At 44.4% G+C, this 14310-nt stretch overlaps 1 protein-coding gene across 1 annotated transcript in view; it reads right to left on the bottom strand.

The window, feature by feature from the left end:
• Window positions 1–3073: 3073 nt before the first annotated feature.
• The window catches only part of ATL1 (atlastin GTPase 1), a 49938-nt gene continuing 38701 nt past the window's right edge, over window positions 3074–14310 (bottom strand). The window contains exons 10-15 of the mRNA XM_075330795.1: window positions 11892–12019; window positions 8127–8183; window positions 7662–7733; window positions 5920–6351; window positions 4266–4280; window positions 3074–3746 (exon numbers count right to left, since the gene is read on the bottom strand). Of these exons, the coding sequence (XP_075186910.1) occupies window positions 3639–3746; window positions 4266–4280; window positions 5920–6351; window positions 7662–7733; window positions 8127–8183; window positions 11892–12019 (812 nt within the window). The 3' untranslated portion in view covers window positions 3074–3638. The remainder of the gene's footprint in view (window positions 3747–4265; window positions 4281–5919; window positions 6352–7661; window positions 7734–8126; window positions 8184–11891; window positions 12020–14310) is intronic.

Genomic DNA, 14310 nt, shown 5'->3' on the forward strand with positions numbered 1-14310 from the left:
CTTGCACCCAAATTTTTGTGCAGATTGCGACACTTCATCTTTGTGAATTCCTAAGCCTTACAGGATATATCAGTCTTATACCATCTGTAACCACACACATAAGTGCACAATACGACATCTTCCTTTATACAAACTTACAGTAAAGGTACCGTCACACTAAGCAACATCGCTAGCAACATCGCTGCTGAGGCACAACTTGCTAGCGATGTTGCTGTGTGTGACATCCAGCAACAACCTGGCCCCTGCTGTGAGGTCGCTGGTTGTTGCTGAATGTCCTGGACTATTTTTTAGTTGTTGCTCTCCCACTGTGAAGCACAGATCGCTGTGTGTGACAGCGACAGAGCAACAACTGAATGTGCAGTGAGCAGGGAGCCGGCTTCTGAGGACGCTGGTAACCAATGTAAATATCGGGTAACCAAGAAGCCCTTTCCTTGGTTACCCGATATTTACCTTCGTTACCAGCGTCTGCCGCTCTCACGCTGTCAGTGCCGGCTCCCTGCACACATAGCCAGACTAATTAACCCGATGTGTACTCTGGCTAGGAGAGCAGGGAGCCAGCGCTAAGCGGTGTGCGCTGGTAACCAAGGTAAATATCAGGTTGGTTACCCGATATTTACCTTAGTTACCAAGCGCAGCATCTCTTCCACGTGTCGCTGCTGGCTGGGGGCTGGTCACTGGTTGCTGGTGAGATCTGCCTGTATGACAGCTCACCAGCAACCCGTGTAGCGACGCTCCAGCGATCCCGGCCAGGTCAGGTTGCTGGTGGGATCGCTGGAGCGTCGCTTAGTGTGACGGTACCTAAACAGTTGGAGTATTTAAGTCCTAATCTACACCACTTCTCGTAAATGATGAGGACATTGTCCTGCGTGCATGGCCTCGCTGTGTTCTGCATGAGCTTTGCTTCCTTTTTAAAAAGTTGGGGACGCTGGCAAAAACTGACATAAAAATTGAAAAAGTGGAACATTTTGGCACAGCATTTGGATACATTTTGCAACATTTTTGAGCTAGAATTTTGACCATAATCAGGTTCCCATTATGGTCCTGCCCATTGGTTTTGCAGTTTCCCTCCTCCCTCACTGATGATTGATATTATTAGTTTGACGGGAGCAAACACAGGCAGCAGAGAAAACTGGGGCGAGCCAGAGCTGTCAATCACCAGTAGAGGAGGCAGGATGTGCAAAACCAGTAGGCGGATCGGTGCCTTGTGCATGGAGCACCCTAATTAGCATATGAGATTAAATGTCAATGTCTATAGATAGGGGCAGTGATTAGAACACAAAGGGTACTGTCTCACTAAATGACGTATCAGTGATTTCGACCACGATATGACCTGGTCACGCTCGATGGTGCGTCGCTACATGGTCGCTGGTGAGCTGTCAATCAGGCAGATCTCACCAGCGACTCTGTGCTTGATAACCAAGGTAAATAATGGGTAACTAAGTAAAAGCGCTTTGCTTGGTTACCCGATATTTACCCTGGTTACCAGCGACTACCGCTTAGCGCTGGCTCCCTGCACACGTAGCCAGGGTACACATCGGGTAACTAAGCAAAGCGCTTTGCTTGGTTACCTGATATTTACCCTGGATACCAGCGATGAGATCGCTGATGAGGTCACTGGTACGTCACAAAACCTGTGACTCAGCAGCGAGCTCGCTAGCGATCTCGCTATGTGAGAAGAACCCCTAACTAAGGCATTTCTATAAGGTCTTCATCTGAAGAGTTTACAGACTTCCATGATGGTACAATATTTGATAAATGAGATGATTCTGCTAAAGATTTGATACATTTGGGCCATTTGTAAAAAATTTTAAATAGAAAAATTTCTGTTTTACAATGCATGTCCTCCCAAAAATGGCATAAAGAGAGATTAAAAAGCCATATGAACACCAAAATGGCAAAAAAACCCAAAAAAAAACTAGAGCCCGAAAATAAACAAAAATAGTTATAGTTCTCAGTATATGGCGGCTGAAGCCCAATTTTTGGAAAAGTGGTAGGTCAAATATTAGGTCCCCATTTCAAATGCACGGTCAGGAACTGAGTCTGCACCATACTCAGAAGATGATTGTAAGGCTGTGTGTGCACCTTGCTTTGTTTTAAACTGCAGCATAAACACATGCGTTCTGCTTCCCCAGCAAAGATTATGAGAAGTCAGTAAATTCCATGCGCACGTTGCGTTTTGAATGCCAAATTTTTTACAAAATCGCTGCGTTCTAAAAAGCCACAGGTCACTTCTTTTGTGCGTTTTGGATGCTTTTCCCACTCTGTCTATGGTAGAGCAAGCATCCAGAACACATGAATTCTGCATCCATATCAAAATACAGCCAAAACGCAGCGTTTTGAAACGCACATGCAGTGACAAAATGCTGCAGAATGTGTCACGGCAGAACGCAACATGCGCACATATCCTAAAAATGTTGCACCGTTTGCCTTCTATAGTATCTCTTAGGCTATGTGCGCACGTTGCGTACAAGCCCTGCAGAAATTTCTGCAGTGATCTGAAGAGCACATGTGCGCTTTAGATCGCTGCAGAAATGTCCGTAGTGAGCGCCGATTCCATGCGCCCTGCCTGCAGCTCCTGCCATAGACAGAGCAGGAGCTGCCGGCAAAGCGCAGGAAAGAAGTGACATGTCACTTCTTTTTGCGCAGCGCTTCGGCAGTAGCCGAAGCGCTGCGCTCTTAGACGCCACGTGCGCACGGCCCCTGCACAATCTCCATAGACTGTGCAGGGGCCGCAGGACGCATGCAGTTACGCTGCGCTACAAAGCGCAGCGTAACTGCATGTTTTTACGCAACGTGCGCACATAGCCTTATACAGCAGCAAGCTACACAATCATGTTATCAGAAATAATAGAAACGCCAGAATTGAGGTTTTTCATTTGACTCAATGCCACCAAAAATGCAATGAGAAGCGATAAAAACATATCTAACCCAAAATGGTATCATTAAATTGGTGTCTCGCAAATATAAGCCCTTACATAAGTAGTGCAGACCTACAAGCAGCATGGGGATAGTAGTCTGTCGCATTAACGCAGGGTCCCACAAGGGGTCTTACGGCACAACAAACGTCTCAGAATCGTCTTTAATGTACGTTTATAAAACCTGTGAAACATCTCCATAACCGGTGTGTACCATAACAACAAAATATACAATATAGTAATAAATACAAGTGTACAGGCAGCGTGAATGCAGCGTACGGAGCACGTGCCGGTGCGATTGATGAATACCCGGCGAGGATCAGTTTTGTACTCCTGTAAGGTAACATAAGCTGCAACAGGACAGCGATTAACTCTAATAGAAACAAAGTGTGCGTGTAAAATAATGAAGGTGAGTGGCTGTATAAGCGACATATTGGAGGATAAATGAGAGAATCACGCACTTGTTTCAAAGTAAAGTAGCGATTGCCATTGTAGCTTCGGCCATATGCCCCCAACATTTCCATAGAGGCCTGGTGGTCACCTTCACGACACCCCAGGCCAAGTCACCTGCAAGTAAACGTTGTCAGGCAGCGTTGAACCTCTTCTGACAACAGTGATGGTAGAACGCCCCCTCTTTAAAAGGTGCAGTGTTGTCATTAATAATTACCAGTTGGTGGACATTTAAGTTCATGCAGCTTTTATTGCGGGCCGGTGATTGACTCGTTACATGTTCCTCTCGTGGTCCTCTGCAGCCTCGGGGTGCTGGGCAGGAAAGGCGTGGTGATATAAGTGTCTGTGGGTAGCGGCGGCGCTGTAAAGCTTATAGAGGGCCTGCCAAAGAGAAAGAGTTGCAAAGCGTTACAGGGGGTATAACATCCAGGGCATGAATAAATCGCATTCTAGCCGGGCAAAGAGATGCCCAGGGGATATTGCTCTTTTTCTTCTAAAATGCTGCAGTGTTCATGAGTTGGAGTGTTTCGTGCTTCTCGTGGCGTGCAGGACCCTGATGGGAGTCCATGGCTGATGGATCAGAGGCCTGCAAACCTCCAATCTGCTGGCACCCCCAGCACCTTTTCTGATTAGTAGGCCCGGCACGCCACCATCTTTTCTGTACACTAGACAATAAGTTCCCTTTACCTGCATGGTGGTGGCTGGACAGTGACTTATCCATGTGTGCCAAAAATACCCTGGAGCCTGAAATATAGAAATCTCCACCATACTGCCTTAATCAAACCTGTGAATTGATTCAGTGTGGTGCAGATTTCGGCATATTTAGGACATTCCAAATAATGTATTACGTGGAGTGTCACCAGTCGCACAATTCATCCGCATCACTAGGAGAAATCCTACCTCATTGGTGCTTCCCTTTTCCAGCAGCAATTGAAAAGAAGAAAACGTCATGTTAGGTTGGTAAACTGTTTTCCGTAGGGATTCGTCATTATCTGTAATTTACCATGAGACATTTGCCTGTTCATGTGCATGCTAATATTGGAGTGTCAATTTGCACAAACTTTGCCGACTGTCATGGCGGCGTTGGGTGCTGTTCAGATTGCAGAGTCTGACACTCCGGCCGATGGTTTCGCTGGTGTCTGGAAACAACACAGGTAGACTTGGGCGGCGACCTGCTGTGTGCTAAATCATAGGCAGGCTAGCAAGAGTTCATCTCCCTGGGGGAGGGGAGTAGGAATCAGATCAGGACTGGTCAGGAGCAGGTTCCAGGAAAGAGACTCAAGCATCTCCACCATCAAGAGTATCCCTGAGATTAGGGATAGCATATGGACCCCCAGCTTGAGGGACAGCTTACGAGCCCCAGTTCCCCAGTATCCCATAGTCTTGGTGACAGTGAGTCTATGCAGTAGAGAGGAGTCAATCAGAAGAGTATAAATCATGTATAAAAGTGCAGGACTCCAATCTACGGACATGAAGGGTCTCTTCAGGAACCTGACAGGAGATTCATGCTGCCCGAGTCACAGGCAGCACTGTTGCAGCCATGTATGCTTTACTATGGTCCAGTTCCCTGCGGCTTCTCCCTCCCCTGTGTAGAAGGACAGGTTTCCCGGTATACCCACATAGGGAGAAGACCTGTGAGTCTGGGGCACCTGCCCCTTGGTCTAGTCATCTAAATTGCAGAGTAAAATAAAGATGGCTGAACAACCCAGCCGATGTCTAGTTCATCCTGTCTATGGTTTGGGCAGCATAGATCCCTTTAATGACTACAGAAGCCCCCATTAATAGCTTTGGTACAGTAATTTTAACCTCATGTTTCAGGGGACCAATGCAAAACATGTAACAGACCCCCAGAGAGGCCTGTGATTCCCTATGATACCGGGGTTCAGATGCTCCTTTTGCACCTCGGAATCCAATATAATCTGTAACATAAAGAAATATTGGCCTGTGGCACTAATTTACCTTCAAAGCAGCAGCTTCTCTCTTAATCTGCTTCAGAAGATGATATATCTAAGTCACCCGGCTTTCCAAAACCCCTAAGTGGCAAATTGCTCTAGTTATGAGCAGGGGCTGCATTGCTGCACACATTGGCAGATTTGGTGTCTGCTACGAATATGTACGCATTATTTTGTGTCATATCTTACCTTATATTACAGTGCCGTAACATTTAAAGGGAAGGGTAAAAATTGCAAAGTGCTTGAAAAATACAAACAAACAACTTTCCAATTTAACCTCTCATTAGAAATCCTCACCATTCTTGTTTGGTTTATCAATGAGTGAAAGGTTTCTAGGCAAGGGATGCATTTTACAAGCTTTCTTTTGCTTTGGAGCTTGTAAGAGCTGCTCTCAAGCCTTACTGACACTACGGTCCTCGGATTCTGCAGATGCAGCCTGGGAAAGCCCCCAGTTCAGATCAGCGGATGGACCAAGGTGGCAATCTTCAGGAGTGCACTGGCCACATGCAAAGTCGGCTAGGAAGCGGTGTGCTCCTGAAGAAAAAGAATGATAAAACCCACTCAATAATATAAAAGTACAAAACATCATTGATTACGTGTACCTGATCCCATAGTGCTGCCGCTACTTGGTCTATTACTGCTCCCAGCTCTCGGTACTCTCCGGAGTATCTGATATAGGCCCATGTGCACAGGGTGATGAGCGTGAGTCCCATAATCATGTTACATAGACTGGCGATAATGTCCAGGCCTATGAAGCCGGTGACTGCGGCCAACACGTATGTGATGAATATGACCACGAACAGCGTGGCCGGGGTGCGGGCGGCGTGGAAGATATTCTTGCTGTCATTGTGCTTGATGTACTGGACGTAAAGCTCATCGATTTCATTCTCTAATTGCTGGAGGTATCGCCGGCTGAACTCTTCACCGCCCATTTTCTTCACGCCCCGGAAAAGCTTCACAGCATCTTCCTTCAGCTCTTGGTGCTTATGCTGCAGGTCAGTGGGGGCCAAAAAGGGTCTGTCCCCTCCACAGACCTGTGTAGAGTAAATAAATGGCATTATTGAGATAATATTGGGGGATATTGAATTTTGCATTTTTTTCTTTACCGTGAAATACAAAATTGGTGGCTGCATAAATTAATAAATATACCTTAGACCTGATGAAGCTGATGTACATATTTAAAAAAAAAATACATCAAAATAGCTGTATTATGGTAATATTAAGATGAGCAATTTAGAACTGATGCTAATTATCACATCAAATATTTCCAATATGGATTACACCGCCATTTTAACATATTTGCAAAATAAGCACATCAGCCTCATCAGATCTAAGAGAGCTACATAATAATCTACACGATTTGGATTGTAAAATCTGGAGAGGAGACAGTTCTCTTTTACTATAAGAGGCACAGCTTGTGCCAGGCTGGTCCGGCTTTGACCTAATTTTTGGGGCACTGTTATTAAATCTGGAAATCACTGATGATGATTGATGCCTGGACAGTTCTAGAGACTGAAACCCTGTCCAGTAAATTTGCCTCCTAGGTAGGGTGAGGCTGAATTCAGACGTCTGTATATTAGGATTTGAGGTCAGGCCACGATGCACAGGCTGGCACCGGGTCTCCAGATCTGAACTACTCAGCCTAAAAGATAATGTGGGAGAACAGAATCCATTGTGTTCTTATAGTGTCCATCTTGTCTTATAGCTAATGATGTCATAGGGCTCAACTCAAGCGGGCTTTACACGCTACAACAAATCTAACGATGTGTCGGCGGGGTCACGTCGTAAGTGACACACATCCGGCATCGTTAGTGTTGTTGTAGCATGTGACAGCTACGTGCGATTGAACGTAAAACCGTTCATTGCATATACGTCGTTCATTTCCTTAAAATTGCACATCGGGTTGTTCAATGTTCCCGAGGTACCACACATCGTAGTGTGTGACACCCCGGGAACGATGAACAGATCTTACCTGCGTCCTGTGGCTCCCACCGGCAATGTGGAAGGAAGGAGGTGCATAGTTCAGAGGGAACTTATCCATTGCCTGTGATCCTATATAAAATTGTCACATGTACTAATAAAGGAGAATTCTTTGAGTACACCATACTAAGCAGTGTGTGCTGTATTGATTTCCCAAGCGCTCGTAAAACAAATTTTATTAATTTCGAGTTCAAAAGGCATAGAAGGAGTGGATTTCGCTCACAGAATATATGGCTGTCGAGTTTGGCTTTGGAGACCCGCAGCCAGTCCATGCATTGCGGTACGTACGCGGACTGTGAAATACAGACGTCCGAATTTTCCCTTGCCAAAATGGATTTCCCCTTTGCCATGTCTCTTTTCTTACCTCTTCCATTTTCTTGTTGTACAAGTCTTTTGCTGTGGCCACGGCTGCAAGATTATTTGCTTCTGCTGTGGCCTAATAAAAAAACAAAACAAAACAAGATGAGTTATTCGAGTTAATCAGCTCCCACATATAGGATACCATTTCTATAAAGAGTGATAGATAAATGTTATATTGATGCATCAAACGCTTAACAGTCTAAATTTTCCACTCTAAATCTGAATGCTCGGAGAGAGGGTTTGGTGGAGCTTTCGCTGCATGTTGCCAATTGCCTTGGGGGCTTTATTTAGAAAAGAAAAATAAAGTCTCTATGGTGCGTACAATTTCAGCTGAACATGTCCTTTTTATATGATAATTAATTCTACCATATATAAAAATGGCAGATTGTAATCAAGACTTTTCTTATATGGAGTCTGTCTCGCCAAATAACTCTACATTATCTATAAGTTAGGTGTAAGATAAACTTACCTGTAACATGGACTTTGGATGTGGCAGCTCCTCGCCTTGATATATCTTGATATAGGCCTGTTATGGAATAAAGTAATTTTCTGTTACTCGCTTGTTAGATGACAAGGTAAAAATTCACTAATCTCAAGATTTAACCTACAGGTAACATTGAGAACCTTTATTGTACTGACCCTGACAAAGGGAGTCAAAAGGTGAAATATACCCTGGCCCCCAGATATCTCACTCTATTTACCCATACACCAGGAAACAGATTGCCAGGAGGCAAAGGATCAGTGTGCTCAGGAATAAAAGATTAGAGCAAGCCTCTAATAGGTTGCAAGTATTAATGCAGCTTATAAAAATAGAATATAGTAAGTAAAACAAAAGTTACTTAAAGGGAAACTGTCAGGTGATTTTCTAGTAAAATACTAAGGTTATGTTTAAATAGGGCTTAAGAAGACCTTTCAGGATCAAGATAAGGATAAGTTTCATTGCTCCACATTATCTTATTATCTTGTTGTGAGCGCTGTAAAATTCAGGGTGACATAGTAACTAGTCAAGTCTGTGTAAATACAAACTGCTTATGCCCTGTTCTTCAATCGGCAAACAGGATGCCAGGAGGCAGAGGATTGGTGTTCTCCAGATTAAAATATATTAGGACAAGCCTCTAACAGTTCGTAAGTATGAATGCAGCTTTAAAAATATTGAATATAGTAAGTAAAATAAAAAAGTTACTTACAGGGAATCCTGTCATGTGATTTTGTAGTACAATACTAATATTATCTTTAATTAGGGCTTAAGGAGACCTTTCAGGATCGCTAAGTTTTATTGCTCTACATTATCCTGTTATCTTGTTGTAAGCTCTGTAGAATTCAGGGTGACATAGTAGCTAGTCAAGCATTTATAAATACAAACTGCATATGCCCTGCTCCCTCCTCCCATCTCTCAGTACTGGCATCAGTGAAAGTAAATCTGAACTGAATTTGCACTGCTGCCCCCACCCATACTCCCTCCAACATCTCAGCAGTGGAAGGTGGCTGGGGGGAGCAGTTAATATGCAAATTGTATTTACATACATTTGACTATCCTGCAGGAGACACTGGAGTCTATGGACCTTGCAGCAAGATAACAGGATAAGGTAGAGCAGTAAAACCTACTGATCCTGAAAACTCTCCTTAAGCCCTATTTAAAGAGAACATTAGTATTGTACTACAAAATCACCTGACACATTTCCTTTAACATATGCGTTTAACCCTTTCACGACCGGCCGATTTTTCGCTTTCCGTTTTTTTTTTTCGCCATTCTTTTTCTGAGAGACGTAACTTTTTTATTTTTCAGTCAATATGGTCATGTGAGGGCTCATTTTTTGCGGAACGAGCTGTACTTTTAAATGAAACCATCAGTTTTACCATATTGTGTACTAGAAAATGGCAAAAAAATTCCAAATGCTGAAAAATTGCAAAAAAAGTGCGATAGCACTATGGTTTTTGAGATATTTTATTCACTGTGTTCACTATATGGTAAAACTGATGTGTGGGTGTGATGCCTCAGGTCAGTGCGAGTTCGTAGACACCAAACATGTATAGGTTTACTTTTATATAAGGGGTTAAAAAAAAATCGGAAGTTTGTCCGAAAAAAGTGGCGCACGTTTTACGCCATATTCCGTGACCCGTAGCGTTCTCATTTTTCGGGATCTTAGGCTCAATGACGGCTTATTTTTTGCGTCTCGAGCTGACGTTTTTAACGGTACCATTTTTGCGCAGATGCTACGTTTTGATCGCCTCTTATTGCATTTTGCGCAAAAGTTGTGGCGACAAAAAAACGTCGTTTTGGCGTTTGGAATTTTTTTGCCGCTACGCCGTTTACTGATCAGATTAATTGATTTTATATTTTGATAGATCGGGCGTTTCTGAACGCGGCGATACCAAATGTGTGTATATTTTTTATTTTTTTAACCCTTTAATTTTCAATGGGGCGAATGGGGGGTGATTTGAACTTTTAGGTTTTTTTGTTTTTTTTTAATTTTTTAAAACTTATTTTTTTACTTTTTTTTTTTATTTTACTAGTCCCCCTAGGGGGCTATTGCGATCAGCATTCCGATCGCTCTGCAGTATCTGCTGATCACAGCTGGAAGGCTGTAAACAGCAGATACGCTGTCTTTCTCTTTTGCTGTGCCCCGGGCACAGCGAAAGTGAAACCAATTCATGTGTAGTACAGGAGTCATCACATGACCCTGTACTACCATGACAACTATCGGGAGTCACGTGATCGCGTCACGTGACTTCCGGTTTCGGCGGTAAGTAAAACTTTACCGCGATTGCGCTTATAATGGCGCTGTCATGTATTGACAGCGCCATTATAAGGGGTTAATCGGCACGAGCAGATAACGATTCTGCTCGTGCCTAGCAGGCACACATCTCAGCTGTGAAAATCAGCTGAGATGTGTGCCGATCGCGGCATGCTGCCGCCGGAGGACCGCGGGCAGTAAGATTATGTCCTTTAGGACGTAATTTTACGGCCCGCGGTCGTTAAGGGGTTAAAGGTACTGTCACACATAACGAGATCGCTAGCGAGATCGCAGCTGAGTCACCGTTTTGGTGACGCAGTAGCGATCCCGTTAGCGATCTCGTTATGTGTGACACTTACCAGCGATCAGGCCCCTGCTGTGAGATCGCTAGTCGTTGCTGAATGGTCCAGGTCATTTTCTTCAAAGGCGATGTCCTGCTGGGCAGGACACATCGCTGTGTTTGACACTGTGTGACAGGGTCACAGTGACTGCTGAGATCGTTATACAGGTCGCTACTGTGACCTGTATTGTTCCTGCATCACTGGTAAGATCTGACTGTGTGACATCTCACCTGCGACCTCCCAGCGACTTACCTGCGATCCCTATCAGGTCGCATCGTTTTCGGGATCGCTGGTAAGTCGTTGTGTGTGACTGGGCCTTTACTGTAAATGTAACAGTGCCATTTTGCAAATGCTAAGTATAGGATTAAATATGGAACGTGTGCTACATAATATCCTGCATTTCACAATGTTTCCATCGGCAGCTATGTATTTATACGTCTTATTCCCCTTGGGACCCCTGGAACAAACGCACAAAGCCGTATATATTTATTATGTGCAGGCAAATCCTTTGAAGGAAGGAAACCTAACAGAGCTCCGCATCTGCTCCCGTATGTGATGGTAAAGAAAGATCAGAGAATTCATTGCAGGCAGCGTCTGCAAAAAGCACACATTTCCCAAGAAATCTGAGCAAACATATATTATTTATTACAATGCAGGCTGTGTGCAGCGACAATGATCGCTCATTATTCTTTTTGTTTGGCACCTCGCTGTAAATGGTGGAAATCAACATCAATAAACACATTATAAAACTGCAGAAGTGAATGGCAACCATATGGTCAAGGGAAAGAAGCCAGACTCTTGTCAGTGGATATCTGGCTATAATCAAGGACCACATGATGAACAGGGTAAGGACATGGATTGGCAATATATGTGGTGGTGACTCCATATGTCGGTGCCATGTATCAGCGGAGGCAGCAGTATTACAGATGTATTCTGCAATGCTTCTAGACGAACACTCCTCTAATACGGTGAAATAAATATGGCGGCGTTCGGAGTACTTGGTGCACATAGCTCCGCTTTGTGCATAAGATGTCAACTACACTAAAACATTCATTTGTTCCAGAAATGTAAGTGTTTAAAAGTTATAGTGATTTCACACTGAAGGTCTATACGGTGCCGGCCACATGTTACTCATCCATACAGAAAAATAATAAATACCTTGAAATATTCCACTAGACCGCGGCAGGTTATTTTATTGCCATTGATTTCTTTAACATCCAGGTTTTCTGGACTCAGGAGCCATGGTATAAAAACTTTCAGATGTCTTATGAACTCTTCATCGATCTCTATAACGACAAATGCAGCCGTGTATATTCTGGTATTTATATAGTATTCAACTAGTGCCCAACATACATTCCAGGACTGACACCAGCCAGATAAAAGGGACTTACAAGAGTAAAATAAGAAAAAAATATATACAAAGTGATTACAAAAAAAAGGAACTATATATTGTAAATTTGCATACACAAATCATATGTAAATAATACAGGTTGTGGCGTCATATTTAGTGCTGATCCGATATACTATAGAGGGGTTACTAGATTATAAATGATGGCATATTGCTAGGATACTCAATCGTTTTATGATTGTTGGGGTCTGACTTCTGGGCCCCACATGATCCTGCAAATGAAGGGACACAGCGCTAATTTAGTGCTGCAATACTTGCACAGTTTTTCCATGCACAGTGGCGCCCAGCATGCAATTCCCTGCACCACTGGGAGGCCAAGAGAGGCGCTGAAGAAAAAAATACTTAGAGGAGTACGCAGCACAAGATCAGCACTGTGGTCTCTTCACTTCTGGATCAATGGGAAGCCCAGAATTGAAACCACTGAACAAAAAGTGATGGCCCTGATTAATTTCCATCGGTCGAGGGGGGGCACTTTGGCGACACCGGGGGACCAGAGGGGATCGGGGAGGAGATTTATCATTTCATGTGGCACTAAGGGGTGCGTAGCCTTGTATTTAGCCAAATAAATAAATTAAAAAAAAAAAAAAAAATGACGTGGGATTCCCCCTATTTTTGATAGCCAGCTAGGATAAAGCAGACCACAGCTGGCAGCTTCACCTTGGCTGGTAATCTAAAACAGAGGGCACCCCATGCTGTTATTTTAAATTAAATAAATAATTAAATAAAAAACAAAACACGTGGGGGTCCCCCCAAAATTGGATCACCAGCCAAGGTAAAGCGGACAGCTGGGGTCTGATATTCTCAGACTAGGGAGGTCCATGGTTATTGGACTCTCCCCAACCTAAAAAATAGCAGGCCGCAGCCGCCCCAGAAGTGGCGCATCCATTAGATGCGCCAATCCTGGTGCTTCGCCCCAGCTCATCCCGTTGCCCTGGTGCGGTGGCAAACGGGGTAATATATGGGGTTAATACCAGATGTGTAATGTCACCTGGCATCAAGCCCTGGGGTTCGTGATGTCAGGCATCTATCAGATACTCGAAATCACCAACCCCGTCAGTAATAAAAAAAAAAAAAAAGACGACAAACACATTTTTATTTGAAAAAACACTCCCTAAAACATTCCCTCTTTCACCAATTTATTAGAAATAAAAAATAATCCAGGTCTGGTGTAATCCAATGGGGTCCCACGACGATCTATACCATAGTCAATGTCCCCAGTCAATGAAAAACAGAATGTTCCATATTGGCTGGGAGAGCCGTGCAGTGACCTGAGCTAACATCAATAGGTCAGCCCAGGTGACTGCAGGGCATGACGAGCGCTGCTGTCAGGAGGTTAGCGAGGTACATGACCTGCGGCGATCGCTGCACTCCTGACAGCAGCACTGTCACTGACTTCTATGCCCGCTGCCTTCACAAACCAAGTATCGCGAGCGGCTTGTGACGTCACCGCTAGTCACAGTCTCGGCTCGGCAGTGAGAGGAGATGTGACAAGCCGCGGCCATGGAAGACAGTGACAGCACTGACGTCAGGAGGCCAGGACTTCATCACCGCAAGTAAGGAACTTTACTAACCTCCTGACGGCAGCGCTGGTCATCCCCGCGGCTGCTGACACTGCAGTGTGGGCAGCTGCGGACACTGCTGAGCGGGCAGCTGCAGGGCTGGGGCGGGACACAGACTGCAGCGGCATCCGACGGAAGTCACACAGAAGTGCTTATGTGTGGCTTCCGGGGATTTTTGCACACGTAGCCAGGGTACACATCGGGTTACTAAGCAAAGCGCTTTGCTTGGATACCTGATATTTACCCTGGTTACCAGCTTACCGCAGGCTGCCAGCGATGGCTCCCTGCACACGCAGCTGTAAAAGAAGGGAATTTTGTTTACTTACCGTAAATTCCTTTTCTTCTAGCTCCTATTGGGAGACCCAGACAATTAGGGTGTATAGCTTCTGCCTCCGGAGGCCACACAAAGTATTACACTTTAAAAGTGTAACCCCTCCCCTCTGCCTATACACCCTCCCGTGGATCACGGGCTCCTCAGTTTTGGTGCAAAAGCAGGAAGGAGAAAACTTATAAATTGGTCTAGGGTAAATGCAATCCAAAGGATGTTCGGAGAACTACAAACCATGAACCAAAAGAACAATTCAACATGAACAACATGTGTACACAAAAA

Source organism: Anomaloglossus baeobatrachus, chromosome 12 (assembly GCF_048569485.1).
Source record: "Anomaloglossus baeobatrachus isolate aAnoBae1 chromosome 12, aAnoBae1.hap1, whole genome shotgun sequence".
In the NCBI taxonomy this organism is placed as follows: domain Eukaryota; kingdom Metazoa; phylum Chordata; class Amphibia; order Anura; family Aromobatidae; genus Anomaloglossus; species Anomaloglossus baeobatrachus.